At 33.4% G+C, this 20,997-nt stretch overlaps 2 protein-coding genes across 2 annotated transcripts in view; both read left to right on the forward strand.

Moving 5' to 3' along the window:
• LOC106472752 (peroxidase-like protein 3) overlaps positions 1 to 3,928 on the forward strand; it is an 18,600-nt gene extending 14,672 nt beyond the window's left edge. The window contains exons 6-7 of the mRNA XM_022401288.1: positions 2,979 to 3,148; positions 3,630 to 3,928. Of these exons, the coding sequence (XP_022256996.1) occupies positions 2,979 to 3,148; positions 3,630 to 3,814 (355 nt within the window). The 3' untranslated portion in view covers positions 3,815 to 3,928. The remainder of the gene's footprint in view (positions 1 to 2,978; positions 3,149 to 3,629) is intronic.
• Positions 3,929 to 12,444: 8,516 nt separating this feature from the next.
• Positions 12,445 to 20,997, forward strand: part of LOC106472754 (synaptosomal-associated protein 29-like) — a 10,285-nt gene continuing 1,732 nt past the window's right edge. The window contains exons 1-2 of the mRNA XM_022401290.1: positions 12,445 to 12,818; positions 15,661 to 15,762. Of these exons, the coding sequence (XP_022256998.1) occupies positions 12,552 to 12,818; positions 15,661 to 15,762 (369 nt within the window). The 5' untranslated portion in view covers positions 12,445 to 12,551. The remainder of the gene's footprint in view (positions 12,819 to 15,660; positions 15,763 to 20,997) is intronic.

The raw sequence follows: 20,997 nt of genomic DNA on the forward strand, positions 1-20,997 counted from the left end.
CAGATCGCGTTATAAGAGCGTCAGGCAAACCCCACTATTCTGTCTGACAACAGTATTCCAAAAGTTGGCGGTTGGTGATGTTGATTAGTTGCCTTGCCTCTAGTCTATCACTTATTATGGACAGATAGCACAGATAATCCTTGAGTAGCTTTGCCCAAAATCAAGCAAACAAGAAATACCAAATGACTCAAAAATATCTTCCCACTTCCGGTTTATTCGGTTTTATAAGACGATATTTATATATGACTTAAAAATGTCTTCCCACTTCCGGTTTATTCGGTTTTATAAGACGATATTTATATATGACTTAAAAATATCTTCCCACTTCCGGTTTATTCGGTTTTATAAGACGATATTTATATATATTATTTGTTGTGAAAAACCAGCTAACCTATCATTTTGTACAAGATACTGTTTACCTTACAACCACATGATCTTTTTTTTCCCCCGAGATATTTTGAATATGTTTAATTCGTGTAATGGTGCAAGTTGGCCCTGTAGTAGAACTCCGGATTTCGGAGCTTACTAGATAAATACGTAGATGCTTTATGAGAGTAGACAGTCAATCGGCTAGCGTGGATAGTGATTGGTATGATGTTGCTCACTGGCTGCCTTCCCTCTGGTCAGTTGTTCAAAATTAGGGACGGCGACACATAACCTTGAGTGACAGTCAATCGGCTAGCGTGGATAGTGATTGGTATGATGTTGCTTACAGGCTGCCTTCCCTCTGGTCAGTTGTTCAAAATTAGGGACGGCGACACATAACCTTGAGTGACAGTCAATCGGCTAGCGTGGATAGTGATTGGTATGATGTTGCTTACAGATTGCCTTCCCTCTGGTCAGTTGTTCAAAATTAGGGACGACGATAGATAGCCTTAGTTCCTTTGCCATAAATACAAAACAACGATGTATACAGTTGATTAATTATTAATTTTTTCTTTTTGTAGGTATTTTTTGATTACCTGTGACGGTATCCTGCACTGCATAAATACCTAGTAAACAGAAACTATCTTAACAAGACATTATAGACTGCTTATGTTAGGCCATAACAACAGCTGCTAGTGAACTGAAGTCAGGTGACAATAGTCAACCAATTCATGGCGATTGAGTCAACTTCTGTTAGAATGTTGACGAAAGATCATAGTTAATTAACTTTAGTTACATTTGTTCATAACGAGTCTCCTCTTAGATCGTAATAATAAATTTTAACTTTTTTTTCACAGATTCAATATTCAAAATAGTGGGAACTTGGGGTTTGTTAAGCACAAGGCTACAAGTGGGAACTTGGGGTTTGTTAAGCGCAAAGCTACAAGTGGGAACTTAGGGTTTGTTAAGCACAAGGCTACAAGTGGGAACTTGGGGGTTTCTTAAGCACAAGGCTACAAGTGGGAACTTGGGGTTTGTTAAGCACAAGGCTACAAGTGGGAATTTGGGGTTTGTTAAGCACAAGGCTACAAGTGGGAACTTGGGGGTTGTTAAGCACAAGGCTACAAGTGGGAACTTGGGGTTTGTTAAGCACAAGGCTACAAGTGGGAATTTGGGGTTTGTTAAGCACAAGGCTACAAGTGGGAACTTGGGGGTTGTTAAGCGCAAAGCTACACGTGGGAACTTGGGGTTTCTTAAGCACAAAGCTACACGTGGGAAGTTGAGGTTTGTTAAGCACAAGGCTACGCGTGGGAACTTGGGGTTTCTTAAGTAGAAAGCTACGCGTGGGAACTTGGGGTTTGTTAAGCACAAAGCTACACAATGGGTTATTTGTGCTCTGCCAACCACCAGTATCGAAACCCGAATTTTAGCGCTGTAACCATGCAGACTTGCAGTTGAGCCACTAGGGGACAGTAAAATAGTGACTATTAAATAGAAACCCAAGCAAGCTGTGTCGTTATGTTTGGTTTAGTAAAAATAAGCTTCTATTAAACCGATAAAACGAATAACGAGTTTTACAGACAAATTTTTATCGTATTATGACATCTATAGTGAGTTCTTTATTGCAACCAATTTTCGTCAGACTGTCACACTTATGTAGACTTATTTACTTAATGACAGCCAGAAATTCTCACATTGTGACACAACGGCTCGTGTTACTTACTCACAGCCTAATTTCATCAAATTTTGTCAGTGTTTGATTATCTTTTGTACACCCTGCATTATTAGTTATATTATCTTTGTACACCCTGTATTATTAGTTATGCCCATGCTGTATAATATGTTTGTTTTTGAATTTCGTGCAAAGCTACACGAGGACCACCTGCGCTAGCCGTCCACAATTTAGCAGTGAAATACTAGAGGGAAGGCAACTAGTCATCACTACCAACCGCCAACTTTTGGACTATTTTTTTACCAACGAATAATTTTACCAATACAGTATAACGCCCACACGGCTGAAGGAGCGAGCATGTTTGGTGGAACTGGAATTCGAACCCGCGGCCCTCAGATTGCGACTCGAGATCCCTAACCACGTGGTCATGACGGGCCCTGTTTAATATGATTGCAATTTTATTTGCAGTAATAAAACTCAATTATTAGAATACTGCTATCGGCTATCATCAGACACTGCATGCTGGAATGTTCCGAAGACCGTTGCAACTGCCTATGATCAGACACAATATTCTAGAATGTTCTGAATTCCATTTCTGCGTTTCAAAACTACCTTTCATCAGCCACAACCTGCTAAAATGTTCTGAAGCTCCTTGCTGCACTAAGTAAATGGCTATCACGTGACACAGTACGTCAGAATGTTCGGAACTTCCACGGTACACCTATGATCAGCCAAACTGAACCAAAACATTCCGAACTCCTTTGCTGAAATTTACATCCGACTGACCAAGCTAGTAGACACTGAGATTTTAAAAAATCAAAATTTTAACTTGAATTTATTTTTTGATGGCCGCACATTTTACACTTAGATAGATTTAGCCTTGTAGTTTAGTTACAAAAGTCTTTGGTATTTTCCTCATTTCTTGAACGTACATTCACAGACATATAGAAGACATCGACCTGATTGTTGGTGGGCTCATTGAAAGACATGTTCCAGGTGGTTTGGTAGGGCCAACGTTTGCCTGCCTAATCGCTCGACAGTTCAAAACAATGAAGTACGGAGACAGATTTTGGTACGAGCATCTGAACTTTCCAGGAGCATTCACGCAAGGTAAATAACTATTCTGGTTCTATATACGAATATCTTTGCTGTTGTTTTTAGGTCAATGTCTCCCAACTTCCTAGTAGGAAATTGCAAAATGACGTCATAAATATGTGTGAATAGCTATTTAAACGAATCCCCCCCCCCTTCACCCACCATAGGAGAAATATATATATATTTATCAGCTATATTAGTTACTTTGGTGATGTTTTCGCTTTATGGTTGTTTCATCTGGGTATTACTGGGCAAATTAGAGATAGATCTGAAATGCTATTTTTATACGCCTCCAATTTGATATTAGTAATGAATTTATTAAATTAATATGGTAAAAACATCAGCAGTCAGATATGGTTGTGTCATATTTCTCGGTTCCTTTGAAATGTTCTTCTCCTCGTCTCTGTTAACATAACTCAACCTTAACCCCGTTTAGTAGCTAAGGAGTTAGAAACAGTGTTTCAAATTAAATTGATTGACCTTTTTTATGTCACAGCTCAATTAAATGAGATTAAGAAAACGACGTTAGCTGCCCTTATCTGTCGAAATACTGATGAGCAGTACATCCAGCGCGATGTCTTCCGTCCGGTGGGAAACAATAACCCATTACAACCCTGTCAAGTCATCAACGCTGAAGCACAGCTGGATCTTTCCCATTGGGGTGCATTAATATTGTATTAATATTAGCTATAGTTGCTTTCGTCAAAACACTGTGTGGAATAACCACAAAGCTTTAAGCGTAACGTTTTACAAATATTTTAGTATATATTGCATAGATATTATGTGTTGGTTCAGTGTTTTATGTGATCAAAATTGTTCTTAAAAAACAAAATAAAAGATTATCCAATTCAATTGACTCTTAATATACTTTTGAACAAGAAAACAAAATTAAGTACATTTGTATAAAACAACCCTAAACACAGGAATATAAAATAAGGATAAACCTAGGAATAGTGAACAAAGATACACACAGATAAACACGGGAATAGAAATAAAAACTAAATACAGGCCAAGAAAACAAATATAAAAATAGCACTATAATACAAAGGTAAAGAGAATATGAAAAGACAAAGCTAACATAGAGAGAGAAAAAATAGATAAACACTGAAATATAAAAATAGAAGTAAATACCGGACTAATAAAACAAAAATGAACAGAAGATAAGATAAGATAAACACAGGGATAAAAAATAGACAAACATGGGAATCGAAAAGAAAGATAATATATGACAAAATTAGTGCAAGACGAGAAAGAAAACTTAAACACAGGAATAAAAAACAATGATACACAATTATTAAGCTAAAAGCTAGTTTAAATAAGTTGCTAATTACGTATTTTTATTTAATAAAACAATTTTAAAAGACAAATAGTAATAAGAGTTGTTTTTCTCTGGATTTTATGCAGTATTTACTTAATGCTTATTTATAAGTGGCAAAGCTTGAGAAGACTTTGAATTTAGTTTGTACACACGGACTAAAATAACATGCCCCTCAATGGCACAGCGGTAAGTCTGTGGACTTATATATAAGCATGCTCTTGGAGCAAATCAAAAAGACAATAAACAAGATAATAACCAGAATATATATTCTATAGATACCAAATGCATGAGATCAAAGTTTATATATAAAAGGTAATTATAAAGAACTACAACGTATATATATTTATATATATACATGTAAAATAAATTCAAAAATCAAGTATGATGTAGGAATGGCAATGCCAAAAAGTACAGAAACAAGATAGCGATGAATGGACAAAAACTATACAAAAATCATTACATAAGTAGCCAAATCGTTCCAAGAATAACTTTTGTAAACAGTTAAATGTTGAATTCCTATCAGTTCCATGAATTCAGGTTTGAATAAAAACATTTAAACTGAATAGTGGCTAATAACTATAAGCTTGCAAGATTGACTCAGTATTTACTGGCTACTTGTGTAGGAATTTTTGTATGGTTTTGTGTATTCATCCCTACCTTATGTCTGTATTTTTTGGCATTGCCTTCTATACATCATAATTAATTTTTTAAACATTTTTCATTACTTGTTTCCCCTCTTATTTTAAAACAGTTTCATTGAAGTAACTTGATAAGTGAATATTTGTTTTACTTTTATAAATCAATGGTAATATATATTGTTAATATCATATCAGTTTTGTCAATTTTTCTAATTTTGGATTACACTGGAGGCATTTGTAGCTGGAATGTTTCCCCCAGGATGGTACAAGTACCCCGGAGTGCTGGACCGAAGTTAAGGGGATACTTACAGAACCCACGACTTTCAACTTCACCCCAACTCATTGCATGTGCATAAAATCGACTCCACAACATGCAAGAGTCGTGTCAATTAATAGGGAAGATATCATATAGATTCCAGGCCATGAAATATAATACCACGCATATACACTCAGATGCTAGGCTCGGCCTCACTGCAAATTTGAAGAAAGTAGACAGCTATATAATGCATTGTTTTGATAATTAAGAAACTAGTGTTTATAAACTCAGACATCAATAACAGGTACACAGATCTGTTAGTTGTATAAATACTTGATCTCCTTGATACCTTGAATATTAACTTAGATTATTATTACTTTATTTCATTATTTTTCCTGAGACTGTTTTGCAGATATCATGTTTGTGCAATGAAAAGTCACAAACATTCGTTACATAAGAATAATTTGTGCTTCCATCTAGCGACTCGAAATGAAACAGTTATTTATAAAACATTGAAATAATATATGCTTATAAACTGATCTCATTACTAAGCAGTAATTTTCCTTTCTATTATTTCCCCACAAAAATACATGTGGTAGAAGGACTGAATAATAGTACTGTTACACAAGCTTTGAAACACTCGATAATAGCAATTAGGTGCTCAAATAAGGCTATAACTCAACTTTAGCAGTAAGCATCATAAAGTAATATATTGAATACAGTGGCCATTTTTTCTCGGCCCATCCCTACATGATTAAATGAATAACTCCATATTGCATTATTTCATAGCACATAAAAGCTACTTTATTGATTTACCAGAATTTTTACTGCAAATCGTAAGTTTTATTCAGGAAAGTTTGAACATGTGTTATACTACTTACCTTTATTACCATTCTTGCAAATTATCAATGCCATTTATTTTCTTTTTCTCTCTCACTCTAATAAAAATGAGAGATTACTGATTGTAATAAAATGTGTATCAATTTGCAGAGTATTGCAAGGATATTAATGAACACCATGCAGAAAAGGGATTCATATCCTAGAATCACTAGAGATACAGAATACAGGTTCTGCATTGGAGGATGGACCTCAAGTTGCAGAAAAAACAAATAACTGAGGGTAAAATGGTGGTCCTGACATAAAAATTGAATAGTCTCTAATGGCTTTCCAAACTGTTCCTGATTAGAATAACCCAAACCATGATCAGTCTCACCCATAGCCACCAAAGGCAACTAAAAGTGTTGCTAGTGGATTACGCCTGCCAACCAGAGCTATGCTATCTTTTTCCAGGAGGGACAATTGACACTCAGTATTGTAGATGGTAACTCATAGAGCAGACATGATCCTTTCTATGATGGAAAGCGTGTTATCTGTACCACTCTAGCCACTTGATACTGGCTTTACTTTCGTGAATGACGATTTATTTATATTTGAATTTAAAAAAATCATATATGAATACACCTAGATAATGTTCCTCACAGGATGAATATAATTGTCTCTGATCTTAATTCAACTATTGAACTGTCTTTCTGTGGCGAAAAAAAAGCCGAAGTCAGCCATATAGGGCTTATAAGCAATGAACTTCAGATGAGAAAGTCACAGTGCTTCTAATACATAAACGGCATCCAAAGGTTTACTTCATAGCAAATATAATATTGCATTACTGCTGTAGGCCTCTTGGATGGAACCAGCATGTGAAACATGCCGATTCTTATCCAGAAAGCAGGCTGCATTTACTGAACAATTATCTGTCCGAGAGATAATATAATCCCAGTATTGCTCCGCAATCGTAGACACTAGATTAATCAACTTTTTGTTGGAATGTCCGTCGCATGGTAGAGAAGTCAAAATAGTTGAAAACCCCTGCACGTCAAGGGTTGTTTCTGTCATACCACAAAGAAAAGAATAAGTATAGTTGAAGGAACATGTGAGGGCAATACAGTTGAATATACTGAAGTGTTTATGGACCAGATTGCTGATTGGAGCCATACAATAGGACTTCATCACCACATACAGGCGATGCATGTCTGGCAAAGTAACCAATGTATAGGCTTCTCTGCAGCACTAGAGACATGACTAGTCTTTATTAAAGTACATCATATACTTGGTAGTCTCCAGGAGTGATTTGTCAGAAGGAAGAAGGATATGCCGAGCTCTGTGGTGATTTTAAAATGGAAGAACATGGTGATCCACACTGGCGCCATTCTGTCCCCAGATGATTGTCTAGATGCATTACAAGTGTCTATGACTCAGCACATTAGATCTGGCTTTCAGTTACTGGCAAGTTGAGATGGATAATGAAAGTAGACCCAAAAATTATTTAAGCACTCAAGATGGTTTATGCAACTTTTACACCAGGCTATTCAACCTTTGTATTAGGCCTATAAGATTTGAGTAGCTAATCGATCGTATACTGAGAAAAAAGTTCCTGATTTATTCTGGCGCGTCTTGGTGTTTTGTCACGTTTCAGTGTGCTGCTGAAAACATGGTCAAGTGAAAATGAAACCAAAGAATTGTTCACTCATACATATAGAGGTGGAAATTCCCAGTTATGTTGTGAAAAAAGACGGAACCACATCCAACTTCCTGAAGATTACAGGAGTCAAAGATTGGCCTCATTTAAATGATATATCTGTGATTTGCTAAGTTTTGTATAATTCTATCAGTGATTCACCAGTTTTTTTCAAAACTGCTGCACCATTAACTGTTATCACTAAAGCCGAAATGCATGTTTTGTGGACTGAAGACGGTGTCTACCTATATCAGTCACTAAACTCTGCTTTTATATAAGCTCCCTCATTACCATACCTCAAACAAGATTTCTATTGCTGCTTAATAGTGATATTAGCAATAGTGGAATTTCAGTAGAATTGCTATAAGTGCAGGACAGTTGGAATAGGGGGTATAATCACATATGTTTGTCATGTGATATTCTCAGGACTATTAAATAAGTCAGCTTTATAATGGAAGGTTTGTGCAGGATGATTATAGAGTAAACCTGACTTTAACTAAATAACTGAGTTATTCTATGGAAACAGACGGATTTGACACATGTTGTGAAGTCTAAAACAATCTTTATTTAAGGTGCAAAGCAAAAACACAACATACGTACTTTACGTCAATTACTAATTATGCCTCTCAAAATGACTTCCATTGATCGACCCACATTTCAAACCAAGTAGAATGTTCTGTTTTCTTACCAAAACCGATGCTCTGTATCAAAGAGGAAACCTTGGTTTTACCACTAAGTGGCAAACATCACCACGTGACTGGTTGCTGTCTTACAATATATATAAAAGGCTGTAACCTCTAGATATCATATACTCGGCCATTGAGGGAAATTGCTGTTGATGACCTATCCTACACAATGTACAAAGCTGCAAAAACATCCCAATGGGTAAAATAGATACCACCTGCTAGAAAATAACTGAAATCAAAGTTAACTAAAATGAAACAACTCAAAAGTTTTCTAAGCCACGTGTTTATACCAAAATCGGATAGAGCCAAACTAATTGAAAAGTTTTAAAGATGAGAGAAAACCCATCATATTCAAAAATATCACACTCTCCATGCCTGTTTCGGGATTGTTCTCAAATTGACATTACAGTTTAACTTTAAAACACATAAACTTTAAGTTGCAACATGGCTAAGAAGCATGTTAACGTTCCCTGTTGAATGGCACATGGAAGATACAACTCTTAAACAAAGAACTATGCTCAAGACTATCGTTACAATAATTTAAATATGGTTTTGAAACCCTAAAACCAATATAACAATACATTATAAAATGAAATAATTATAAGAAAAACCGTTTAATTGCGACGTATAATCACACTCACTATATAGCAATAAAAATATTTAGCTATAACTGAAAATAAAATATCAAATGATACATTACATAATAGAATACTCAAAATACTTAGAAATAAAGCTCTTGTCAATACATTACTGAGAAAAATAAAACACTCTTAAACAATAAATTAATGGAGATATTACTTTAAACAATAAAGGGTATATATATATATATATATATATATAAAGAATTTAATTACAAGTAATATATAACAAAAAATTATCCCTTTAACAATCAATATATTAAAAGAATGCAATTTAATAAAGAACATGATACAAAAATAACTTTTAACAAAGAAATATGCAAGTACACAATTGTGCATTACAAAATGCTCTTGAATGAAGAAAATTACATAGTTAAAAAGAATTTTAACAGAGGTTACCTACCCTGTAACAGACTATCTAAAACTTAAAATAAAATACAATCATTAAATTAAAAATTGCTTCCTCATCTAGAACGAGGCAGTCCAAGAAAAGACTCGAATGTAATAAGAAAAACTAATACTGCTTTATACTATAATCATTTGAGTGTAATATGGCATATAATGAAGGATATGAAACCCATTTAAAGAACACACAATGACAAAGTACAAAACATTCAAATTTCTAAAGTAAATAGACAGAGGGTAGGATTGGAGGGAATTGGGCCGATGCTAAACTTCTCTAGTGTGTGAATAAATATTGTTACGTCTCCAGTCGTTAGTTAATTTTCCGTAACTTCGTTCCGACGAAACTTTAGCGACACAAGTCCTTTCTTAAATAGAACTGGTTTATTCTTTCTGAATATAACTTTGCGATACACTTAATTTCAACAGTCGCGCTATCACGAACGTCTCACGTGCTCAACTTCAACAATACTCAGTTCAATTACACACTCTCTGACTGCAGTTCAATTACTCATTACCTCCCCGTCGCTTCGTGGTCGGTCTTATATATACAAGACTAACACACATCTAGTAAACGCTAGGGCATTCACGAAGGAACAGGATATTTCTAGAAAGAGGTGGCGTGATACTAGTCACGTAACCTTGCTGACGCAACAATATGTAAAAAGCGAAACCTCTGAGAAATCGAGGATAGAAATTATTTATTCCCCATTTTGCTACGTAATACTAATATTTAATTCACTTATATCTTCCACGTGGTATTCAAAATCGAATTAACCATAATTTAATTGAAATAAACAAACAAATTTCGTAAAAGTTTGTAAAAATAGCTTAACTCTATTATGTTCGGATGGGTGCATCTCGCCTTGATGCTAAAATTGAATCACTGAATTGAAATAATTAAAGAAAATAAAGTTGTGGTGGTTCTTCCACACATAAAAAACTATCAGAGCACAAAATTTCAGTCAAAAATTTTGTTTATTTACCGTATACATAAAAATTAAATAAAACCCCATATTTTGATTTGTGGTTGATTTCAGCCCTCTCCAAACGAATCATTAATGTTTATTAATTTCCTTAATTTTTATGAACATAATACGGCACATGTAGCCCCCAGGAAGAAAACCATGATACTTTTGAACAAAATAGCGCTAGTTTGACCTTTAACATGAATATGTCTGGTTTTATCGATTTTTATTTAATTACTGTATCTCAAACACGGTTATCGTAGTATAATGTAATTGCCTATAACTCAGGTTTGAGAGGGTATGGATAGTGATCTAAATACATAATTAAAGCTCTCGTTTTTTCTGTTCCTTTCAACTGATTAAGCCACATTAACCAACAGAAAATATTTTTGTAAACAGTTTGAGCTACAATTACAGTCTTGAATTTTTTTAAGCTTGCTTTTTCATTTTTTCATCATTTTAATTCTATTGTCGCAGAATGATAGGAAAAAATGTGTTTTTTCTCTAACAAGATGAGGTAGGCTTACTTAAATTATTTTGCATTCGAACATATATATCAGGTTTCGTTTCACTGACAAGTGCTTGAATGGACAAACAAAAAATCAGTGAAAAGAAATATCTACGTATATAATTTATACATGCATACATACACACACACACACATGATATAATATACAAAACGGTTTCAAAATTATTTATTATATATCGAATTAAATCTTCTGGTTAAAAAAAAGATAGTTTCCTTACAAGTTTGGTATGGTAAAAAAAAATATTTTATTGTCTGCCAGTTTTCGTAACGATAGTGAAACCGAGTGCGCTAGTTTTCGAATTAAAATAAAGATGGAATTTACAGTTCTATGAAATAAAGATTTTTTAGGAAAGTTTACAAGAATGAAAGAAGATATCAAACTTGGAAATCAAAATGCACCACAAAGTTAAGGATTTTTAATTATTTCTTAAACATTTTATAAAGAAATATTTTAGAATTTTCAATTTGTTTGTTGAATTTCGCGCAAAGCTATTCGAGAGGTATCTGCTCTAGCTATTTAATTTAGAAATAATACACTAGAAGGAAGGTAGCTAGTCAACACTACTCACTGTCAACTCTTTGGCTATTCTTTACTAACGAAAATATGGATTGACCATCGCGTATAACTCTCCCATTTTGGTGATAGGGTTACGAACTCTTATCTTTCTAACTATCCAGCCATGCCAGGCTCAAATTTTCAAATCTGCGATATCATACAAATATTGCCTGTGGCATTCATAGGCCCTTGTAATTTCGGGTAGAGAAAAAACATTTCTCAGAAATTGTTTGTCGTCTTCATTGACAATGGTTTCTATCCTTCAGTCAGCACTGAGAACTAAAAATATATCGCATATAAAAATAAGATATTTCAACATACCATAAAATGTAAGGACAATCAGGGGCCAGTTGGTTCATTTAGGCCTTTATGTCATCTTTTAAGGTTTTGGTAAAGAAAATAGATAAATATTGCTGCGTTTGTTGTGTCCCAGTAGTCCCGATGAGCTCTGTTATCGGCAATGGATATGACGGACGTAATGTTATTGAAATAATATACACTTCTTCTTCTTGGAAAACCCTAAAGGACTGAATAAAGAATGTAGTGTAAAATGTATAACAGGTCTAATAATAGTGTCTTATGACAAGTATAATTTATGATTTCATCTAGTAGTTTGTTATCGCAATGCATTACAACAAACCAGACAATAGGTGTATCGATTGCATTCGAAGGTGTGAGAAAAATTGCAAAATTAAAATAAAGCATCATAAATATGTTTACCTGATGTTTTATTCATTTAGAGATTGGTTAAAATTGGGATAGTTGTTAGTTCAAATTTAATGACAATAATGCCGCTCTGAAAATGCAGAAAAAAAAAAAGAGAACGTTTTACTTGAGGCGTTGAATTACTTGATACTAATGAGTAATGTTAGAGTTTAGGGCTCATTTTTTTTGTGGTGACGTATTTGTTTAGCAATGGCGCATATGGGTAGGCCTAAGTACAATCCGTTTCTCGACGATGATAACGAAGACGTGGATGATTTTATTTTTTTGGCTCACCCTAAGCAAGGATCTTCTGGATACATGTTAGAAGATGGTATGAGAGATGATAATAATGTAGATTTAAAGCGACAGCAGCTATTAGATGAGCGAAGAAAAATTCAAGAAAGGACTATTCAAAGTACCCAGTCTTCTTTAGGTCTTATTCATGAGAGTGAACAGATTGGAATAGCTACGGCTGAAGTAAGTTACTGTTACTGAAGCCTACTAGTTGATATTGATATTCAACAAATTAGGCTTCTCTTTCTATTTAACTTCAATTATTTTGGGTTTTGTAATTTTTAATTACAAGTACAAATCCATGTTAGCTTCTCGCCTGGATACGTGTATACATAGGCTATAAGTATAAGTATAAATTATAAACATAATAGATTTTCAGAATGAAAAAGCGGGGCTCCCCCCCCCCCCCTCCCAGAGGAAGTGACACTGTAACAGCTCCGAAATAGCAATAAGAACACACTTATCTTAAAAAATCTGATGGTCATTACAATTTACATTGTGTTTTAAAACCATAGACAAAATTTATTAAATCTTATCTAATTAAAAATAATAATAGATAAAAAATATGTCTAAGTTATCTTGAACCTACTCAAAAGGAAAGGATGTTCCTTCATTTTTTTATTAGCAGGTCTTCAAATCTTAGTTTCTGTGGTTGTATGCACAATGACAGGTTAAGCTAAAAAAATGTTGCAGGTGATTCTTCAAGCAAAATTTAAAGGAGCTATGTATGATAACAAACTGTACATACCAAACTCACATTGAGGTACACACATATATATACAGAGAAACTGGAACAATTTAATATTATTACTGTTTCTGGTTGTGATAAAAAATTAGTTTAAAAAGTGAAATAATCCCAGTTTTACTGGGACATCTGGTAACCCTATGCACTTGTTACTTGGAAGAAAGCTTAACATTCCCATGATCAGAAAGCTATTTTATCATTTAGGTTATTTTTAGAGAGGTTAAATAGACCACTGACTTCCTCACTAATTTAAAAAAGAAAGAAGAATTTTAAAGAAAACCCACATAGGTATCTCGCATTATTAGCTTTACTATGTTTGGGTGAGACATTGGAATCCGTTTTAAAGAGTCATACAGAAAAATACTTGAATTTTAATATTTATATAAATGATAATTCCTGTGTGTTTGTGTGTATATATAGAGATGTTTTTCCGCCTCTCAGCTTAGAGATTTTTAATTGAACTTTTTTTTTTGCTCTTTGTTGTACCGTCGATAATGCAATTCCTGACTTTGTCTTGAGGTCCTGATCAATAGTTTATAAAGTGCCTAGCCAAATCCAAGCATTCTGGGATTTCCACATTGCTAGTGATTTTTTCATTTACGATTATGCGAATTAAGCTAGTATTATTTTTTGCACATCATACAAGCATTGAATCAAAACCCCAAAAAAATTGAATTGCCCAATTTCAGAGGTACACTTAAGCCTGCTGCATGCAAGGGTGTTAATTGCAATGTTTTTTGTTATTTGAAATTTTTACTTTATTTTATTTAAAAAACTTGGATGTTACTGTTGTAATCCATTGTATTGAGTAAATCTCCTGAATGATCAAAGTAAAATATACTTGAATCAGAAATTATAGTTGTTCTTTTTCATTTTGTTTGGACTAGAGTGAACGTATACTTGAGGCACTTGAGCTTTTCTTAGGCTAATATGTTTTCTTACTGTGACAATTCCTTTTTAAAATGTCATATTTAAATGTATCATTGGACTCATAATCAATCACATTCATGTAATTGATTATCCTCACTAGGTGGTGTAAAAAAAACAACTTATAACACTGTAAGTTGAGTTTTGGTACTCACAGTGGATATAGCACTATTGTGCAGTTTTGGACCCAATGACAAACAAGAATAATGGAAATATTTTTATTATTTGGTTACTTTCATGAGTCATGACACTAATTGATTAAACTTAATAAACAAATAATAATGGTAAATATCGTATTTTTTGGAATATCAGACGCACCCTTATTTTGAAGACAAAGTTTTGGGGAAACAAAAGCTACAGTCGCATTTGAAAGATTTTTATTGAACAAAAAATTCAATTTGATACTTTAAAAATTAGTAAATATTGTTCTAAACACAAAAGAGCTCAAAACATCAAAATAAGAAAATACCGTAAATCAAAAAAAGGTTTACTGTTATTTAATTTGGTTCAAAACCTACAAAATCTTCATTGCTTTCACTGTAATTTATTTTTTTATTATTTAGGGAGCATTATAAATAGTTATGTTTTTAAAAGAAAAAAAACTACTATTGTTATAAATAACACATTCAATTGAACTAAACTATGCATGCCTATTTAAATATATTACACATGGCTTGTGTATATCTTATATATACATATATATTATTCATACCTTCGGTGTATAGGACGCAAGCAGATTTTTGACATCAAATTTTGGGGTAAAAAAAAAGTGCGTCTTATATACTGAAAAATACGGTATTTCAAATTACTAGATGGTTGTAATAACTGAAAACAGAAGTTGTCAGAAACACTACTTTCAACTACTGGAATAATTAAAAACACTAATTGGAAACATTTATTTCGATTAGTTGATTTTCATGATGTTCATTAATTAATGATAATTTTGATTATTGGAATAATTAGAACACTAGCTGACTATTTTACGTGACATTAATAGTTACTCATAAGTAATTAATTAATTAATAGCCAACTTTATTTGTAAGTTAGTCTGATAGTAAGTTATAGCATTTACTTTAAGAAAACTTTAATCTACAGTTCTTGAAACGTTTAGACCTAATTGTAATGTCATGGGTTTATGATATAATTTTAATATGTATACTTAAAAATGTAAAATTCTGAACTTTATAAAACTTCAAACAAATTTCTTCTATAGTTTTATTAAAGAAATTCAGATAATGCTGAATGAATTCCTCCCCTATTATTTTAATTCAACAAGGTCTGAGCATAACGGTTAATGCATGATTTGTTCTTTCTAAAATGTGCAGGATTGAATTTATGATTTAAAATTTATAGGAACTTGATAAACAAGGGGAAAAACTACACAACATCGAAAGAAAAGTGGATGACATCAATAGTACGATGAGAATCAGCCAAAAGCATTTAACTTCTATGAAAGTAAGTTATATTTAACAAAAACAGTTTGTTCATCTGTATGTATTATGTTGATAATTATGCTTCTTAATAGTAAATTATTAAGTTACCGTATTCTGTGAAATAATAACTTTGTGATATACAGTCTTAACAAAGCAGTTATTTGTGTTTCATTATATATATATATGTCAATGAAATTAAAAACTAAGGTAAGGACATTGATTTGTTGAAAAGGGTTTAGAGGATGATAACCTGGGATGGAAAGGTCATCATTTGATGACAGGTTAAGATGTCTGAAATTGTTTTCCCTTTAAAAAAAGAAGAGTTAGAGGGGATCTAATTCATTAAGATTAATAGAATTGATAGTGATCATACCTCTTCGTATTTCATACTTAATGTTGATAATGGTAGGGCTAGGGTACGCGGGTATGAATTTTGGCAGAGTAGGAGTTATCTTCAGCTCAGACAGTCATATTTTTCTAAAAGTATGGTTGGCTTTTGGAATGGGCGGCCAAATTTAAAGGAGTTTAACGAAAGACTTGATAAATATTTAAATGATGAGAGCTGTCTTTGAGTGTTTTAGTGGTTGTGATGGTCTAGATGGGCCAGTAACATCCTTTGTTGTCCATAAACTTTATGTTAAATGAAAGTCAATTCTACTGATTATATAAATAGTTCATGTACGAAACCCAAATAATTGAAAATCTAAATTAATACGAATTATTTATACGTTAAATTATAATGGTATGTTTGGATAACATTCGTAACAGAAATGTTTTTGAAATTCCAGGTTATAAGTTATTTATTTTAGTGATAGTCATTTTAAAGAAGAGGTCAAATACTCCTTTATATGAGGGATGAACTATAGCCTGTTAGGACTAAAGACATAATAAATGGTAACATATGGACAGCAAAGAGACGTTTGACCCTTCAAGGCTATCCCTGCAAATACATCCTTGATAAAAAGTGAACACTTAAACCACCATTTACTTTTCATATGAAATATTGATTTACTTTTTTTTATTTTATCTTTCACTTGATATAACCAAACACCATTTGCCATATATTTATCTAACTAACTACTTGCTCCGAGTCGTTCTGAAGAACCTCACCATTTTGATATGTAAGAACCAGCCCAAAAACACGGGAGCCGGGTGTGCCTAACCCAACTTCACAACTAAAAGTTTGGAGACGGCTTGACTGGGTAATGAAAAGCAATTTATTGTAAATGTACGACATTTCGACAATATCGTTATGTCATCCTCAGATACAAGTAGATTACAGAGACACATGAATATATATATATATATAGTGTGGAACAAAGAGGTCTCATGACCAAATATTGCTTCACAGTCTAGTATAGGTATCTTGGTATCCTGGAGTGTTGGTTTAGGGTGGGAGATTGCTTCACAGTCTAGTATAGGTATCTTGGTATCCTGGAGTGTTGGTTTAGGGTGGGAGATTGGTTCACAGTCTAGTATAGGTATCTTGGTATCCTGGAGTGTTGGTTTAGAATAGGGCTGTTTTGTTTAAATAAGATAGCTTCCTTTATTCTGTGTTAAATGATGTTTGGCTCTTTGTTCAAAATTACAGTGTTTTGTATAGATATACTGTGGTGTTTTGAGTTGCAATGATGGTAAACATGGGAGGATTTTTTATTTTGTTTGGTGAATCTGGTTTCTAATTTTCTTTCAGTTTCTCTGACGTAGAATTCTGGATAGTTATTGCATGTTATTAAGTTTTCTTCAAGCATTAATTATTTTTGAACTGATGTCAGGGATAAATGGTAAACTGCAGTGTAACGTTGTGTTGTTGTTTGGTGTCAATTTTGTTTATGAGTTGAGTTTTGAGGTTTTTGTTCTGGTGGTAGTGTGGAAATTTTTCAACAATGGTTAGTTGTAATTTGTTGATGTGAATGAAGGAATGCTTTATAGAGTTGATTTCATCATCTATGTAGTCAGTTGAGCAAAGTCCTGAAGCTGTGTCTATAAGGTTTTTTAATATATTAATATTTTGTTTGGATTCATGGGTGGAATTTCAGAGGATGTTGAGGCCTGTTTGAGTGATTTTTCGTTGAATTTTAGTTTTGAACCCTGTCAGATCTAATAATGTCAAGGCTAAGAAAAGATAACTGTTTGTTATTTTCATGTTGAATGGTGAATTTAATGTTGGTGTGAATGGAATTTATGTGTTCAAAGAAAGTGTTTATGTGTTTGGTAGAAGTCAAATGAGCAAAAGTGTTGCCGATATATCTGTACCAGTATAGTAGAGGATAAGGTGTGGATTGTATGGCTTGTGTTTCGATCTGGGTCATAAATATGTTGGCGAGAACAGGTGAAACAGGGTTGCCCATGCTTAAACCATGTGTTTGAAGAAAGTTTTATTGTTGAAAATGAAGTTGTTTTTGTTGTCGTGAATTCTGAGAGGGAAGTAAGAAGTGTATTGGGGATGTCAATTAAAAGATTGGGATCATTATGGTAGAGTTCCAGTGTAATGTTACAAGCTTCTTCATTATGGTAGAGTTCCAGTGTAATGTTACAAGCTTCTTCATTATGGTAGAGTTCCAGTGTAATGTTACAAGCTTCTTCATTATGGTAGAGTTCCAGTGTAATGTTACAAGCTTCTTCATTATGGTAGAGTTCCAGTGTAATGTTACAAGCTTCTTCATTATGGTAGAGTTCCAGTGTAATGTTACAAGCTTCTTTGAAAGGGAACTTTGGTGAAAAGTGACACCACGTCAAAGCTAGGCAATTGAGGCTTTAGTTGGTTTAATGTGTTTCTAAAGTTAAAGATATCTTTAGAAAAAAGGAACCTGCAGAAGTTATGTATGGTGCGAGGTCCCAGGCTATGTATTTACCAATGTTATTGAAAAATTAGTCATCACTGGATAATATAGGACAGTCTTGTTTGTGTGGTTTGGGAAAGCCATAGAGTTGTGCTGGCATGCACCACCTTTGGGTTACCTCGCCGACCACATTTTATTCTGAAAGTCACGTCCGAGAGGCGATCCACCATGTCATATGGGCCTTCCCATGGAGATGACAACTTAGGAGACTTCCCTTTTGTCTTCAGGGGATTATACAACCACACCTTGTCTCCTGGTACAAAGCTTACTTTAGTATATCTCTTATCATAACATAGCTTCATGGAATCAGCAGACGTTTTCAAGTTTGAATGCGCTTGATGGTGAAAAAAGGAACCTGCAAAAGTTATGTATGGTGTGAGGTGCCAGGCTATGTATTTACCAATGTTATATAAAGATTAGTCATCACTGGATAATATAGGACAGTCTTGTTTGTGTGGTTTGGGAATGCCATAGAGTTGTGGTGTTGCATGAATCAGTTTTCTTTAGATAAAAATAAAAATCATCAGTAATCCTGATGTCTTTCTTCATTTGTGAGGTTTTGTTAGTTGTTTTTCATATGTGTTTGTTGGGTTGTTTGGGATGGGTTTAAATTTCTTATTATCTGAAAGAATGTTGTTCATTTTGTTGATGTATTCTACATTGTTCATGATTACAGTAGTGTTGCCTTTGTCAGCTTTTAAAATTTTACTGTTGGTATCGTTTTTAAGACTGTAGATGCATTTTATCTTGTCACTTGTGAGATTAGTTTTCAGTTTGGTTAACTACATTAATGGTTTTTTAAGATACAGTTTTTAGGAACTTCAAGAAACCACATTTTGTTTGTAATTACCTATTTCAAAAGTCTGGTGATCGAAGCTTTGGATTTCTTCTTGTTGTTGGTTACCGTATAGGTGGAGATAGCCTTTTCTTCTTTTATGTTGTGAATCACAGTCTTCTGGATAAATCTTCTAGGTTGGTCTTTAACTCTAGGCAGATGTTGAGGCCTTTGTTCAGAAGTTGTACTTCAGTGTCGTTCTGATCTGTTGATGACAAGATTAGATTGGGCTATGTTGTTGTGTCACTTTTCGTGTTGTAGTTTTTTTTCATTTCCAATTTTTTGCTGTGTACAGATATCTTCTTTTTGATTTAATATGGAGTTGTTTTGGTTGATGGTTCATTTGTATTGTTATACTCATCTGGTTTGAGGTAGCAGGCAAGTCGGTGGTCTAATTCTTGTTTATGTTTTAGTAAGTAGTTTAATTCTTGATATTTAGTGTTCAGGGTAGCTTTTAGAAGTTTTCGTTGCATGTTTTGGATAAAATCTGCAAACTGGTTCAAGTTTTTGGATAACTTCATTTTGACAAAGTTTGGAATTAACTGTTCAGAGTGGCATTGTCTGAGGAAGGAAATATCGTTTTTCCTTTTGACAATTTTTGCATTTGTGTTATGAAGTTTTGAGATAGTTGCGCAGTATGATAGATTTACAGTGGTGGACAAATTGAAAACACGTTATGATTTCACTCAACTTTAGTTGTTGTCCACTGGTCTATGCTGCACAGCAGGTGAATCTTTAACCACAGATGCAAGTAATTGGTATCTTCAGTCTGTTTTAACAAAAGCTATTTTGTAATAATTCCCAAGCCTAGATTTGTGCTAGTTTTTGGCTTATTTGTCATAGGTGTTGATATGGTGCGAACACACTTCTGTGTCTATAGCAGACAAAGTGCTGAAATTTAGGAGCTGTTTGTGCCTATGTTTGCAATTAAATTAAACTAAAACAGGAAATGGGTAATCAAAAGAGGAAGTATCATAGAAGAAAAAGTGGAATTGGACCTGTGTAACTCATAAAATTGAGTGTGACTGGCCAACAGACACTTGGCTTTTATAATTATGATAACTTTTATAATTTTTCATGATGATGTGATTAAATGACAGTAAAAAGATTATAATTTAAAACAAGGAACTTGAATATATTGAAAATTTTTATTTAGAGTAGAGAATAAATTAACAAGTGGGATATGCCAGTACCATGATTATCTGCTGTTTCATAATATTGTACACTTGATTACTAGGGTTTGTTTGAGTTGTTAATAGGTATTCATAATATTGTACACTTAATTACTGGAGTTTGAGTTGTTAATACTATTCATAATATTGTACATTTGATTATTAGAGTTTGTTTGAGTTGTTAATACTGTTCATAATATTGTACATTTGATTACTGGAGTTTGTTTGAGTTGTTAATAGTATTCATAATATTGTACACTTAATTACTGGAGTTTGTTTGAGTTGTTAATACTGTTCATAATATTGTACACTTAATTACTGGAGTTTGAGTTGTTAATACTATTCATAATATTGTACACTTAATTACTGGAGTTTGAGTTGTTAATACTATTCATAATATTGTACAC

Source organism: Limulus polyphemus, unplaced genomic scaffold, assembly GCF_000517525.1.
Source record: "Limulus polyphemus unplaced genomic scaffold, Limulus_polyphemus-2.1.2 Scaffold5581, whole genome shotgun sequence".
Classification (NCBI taxonomy): domain Eukaryota; kingdom Metazoa; phylum Arthropoda; class Merostomata; order Xiphosura; family Limulidae; genus Limulus; species Limulus polyphemus.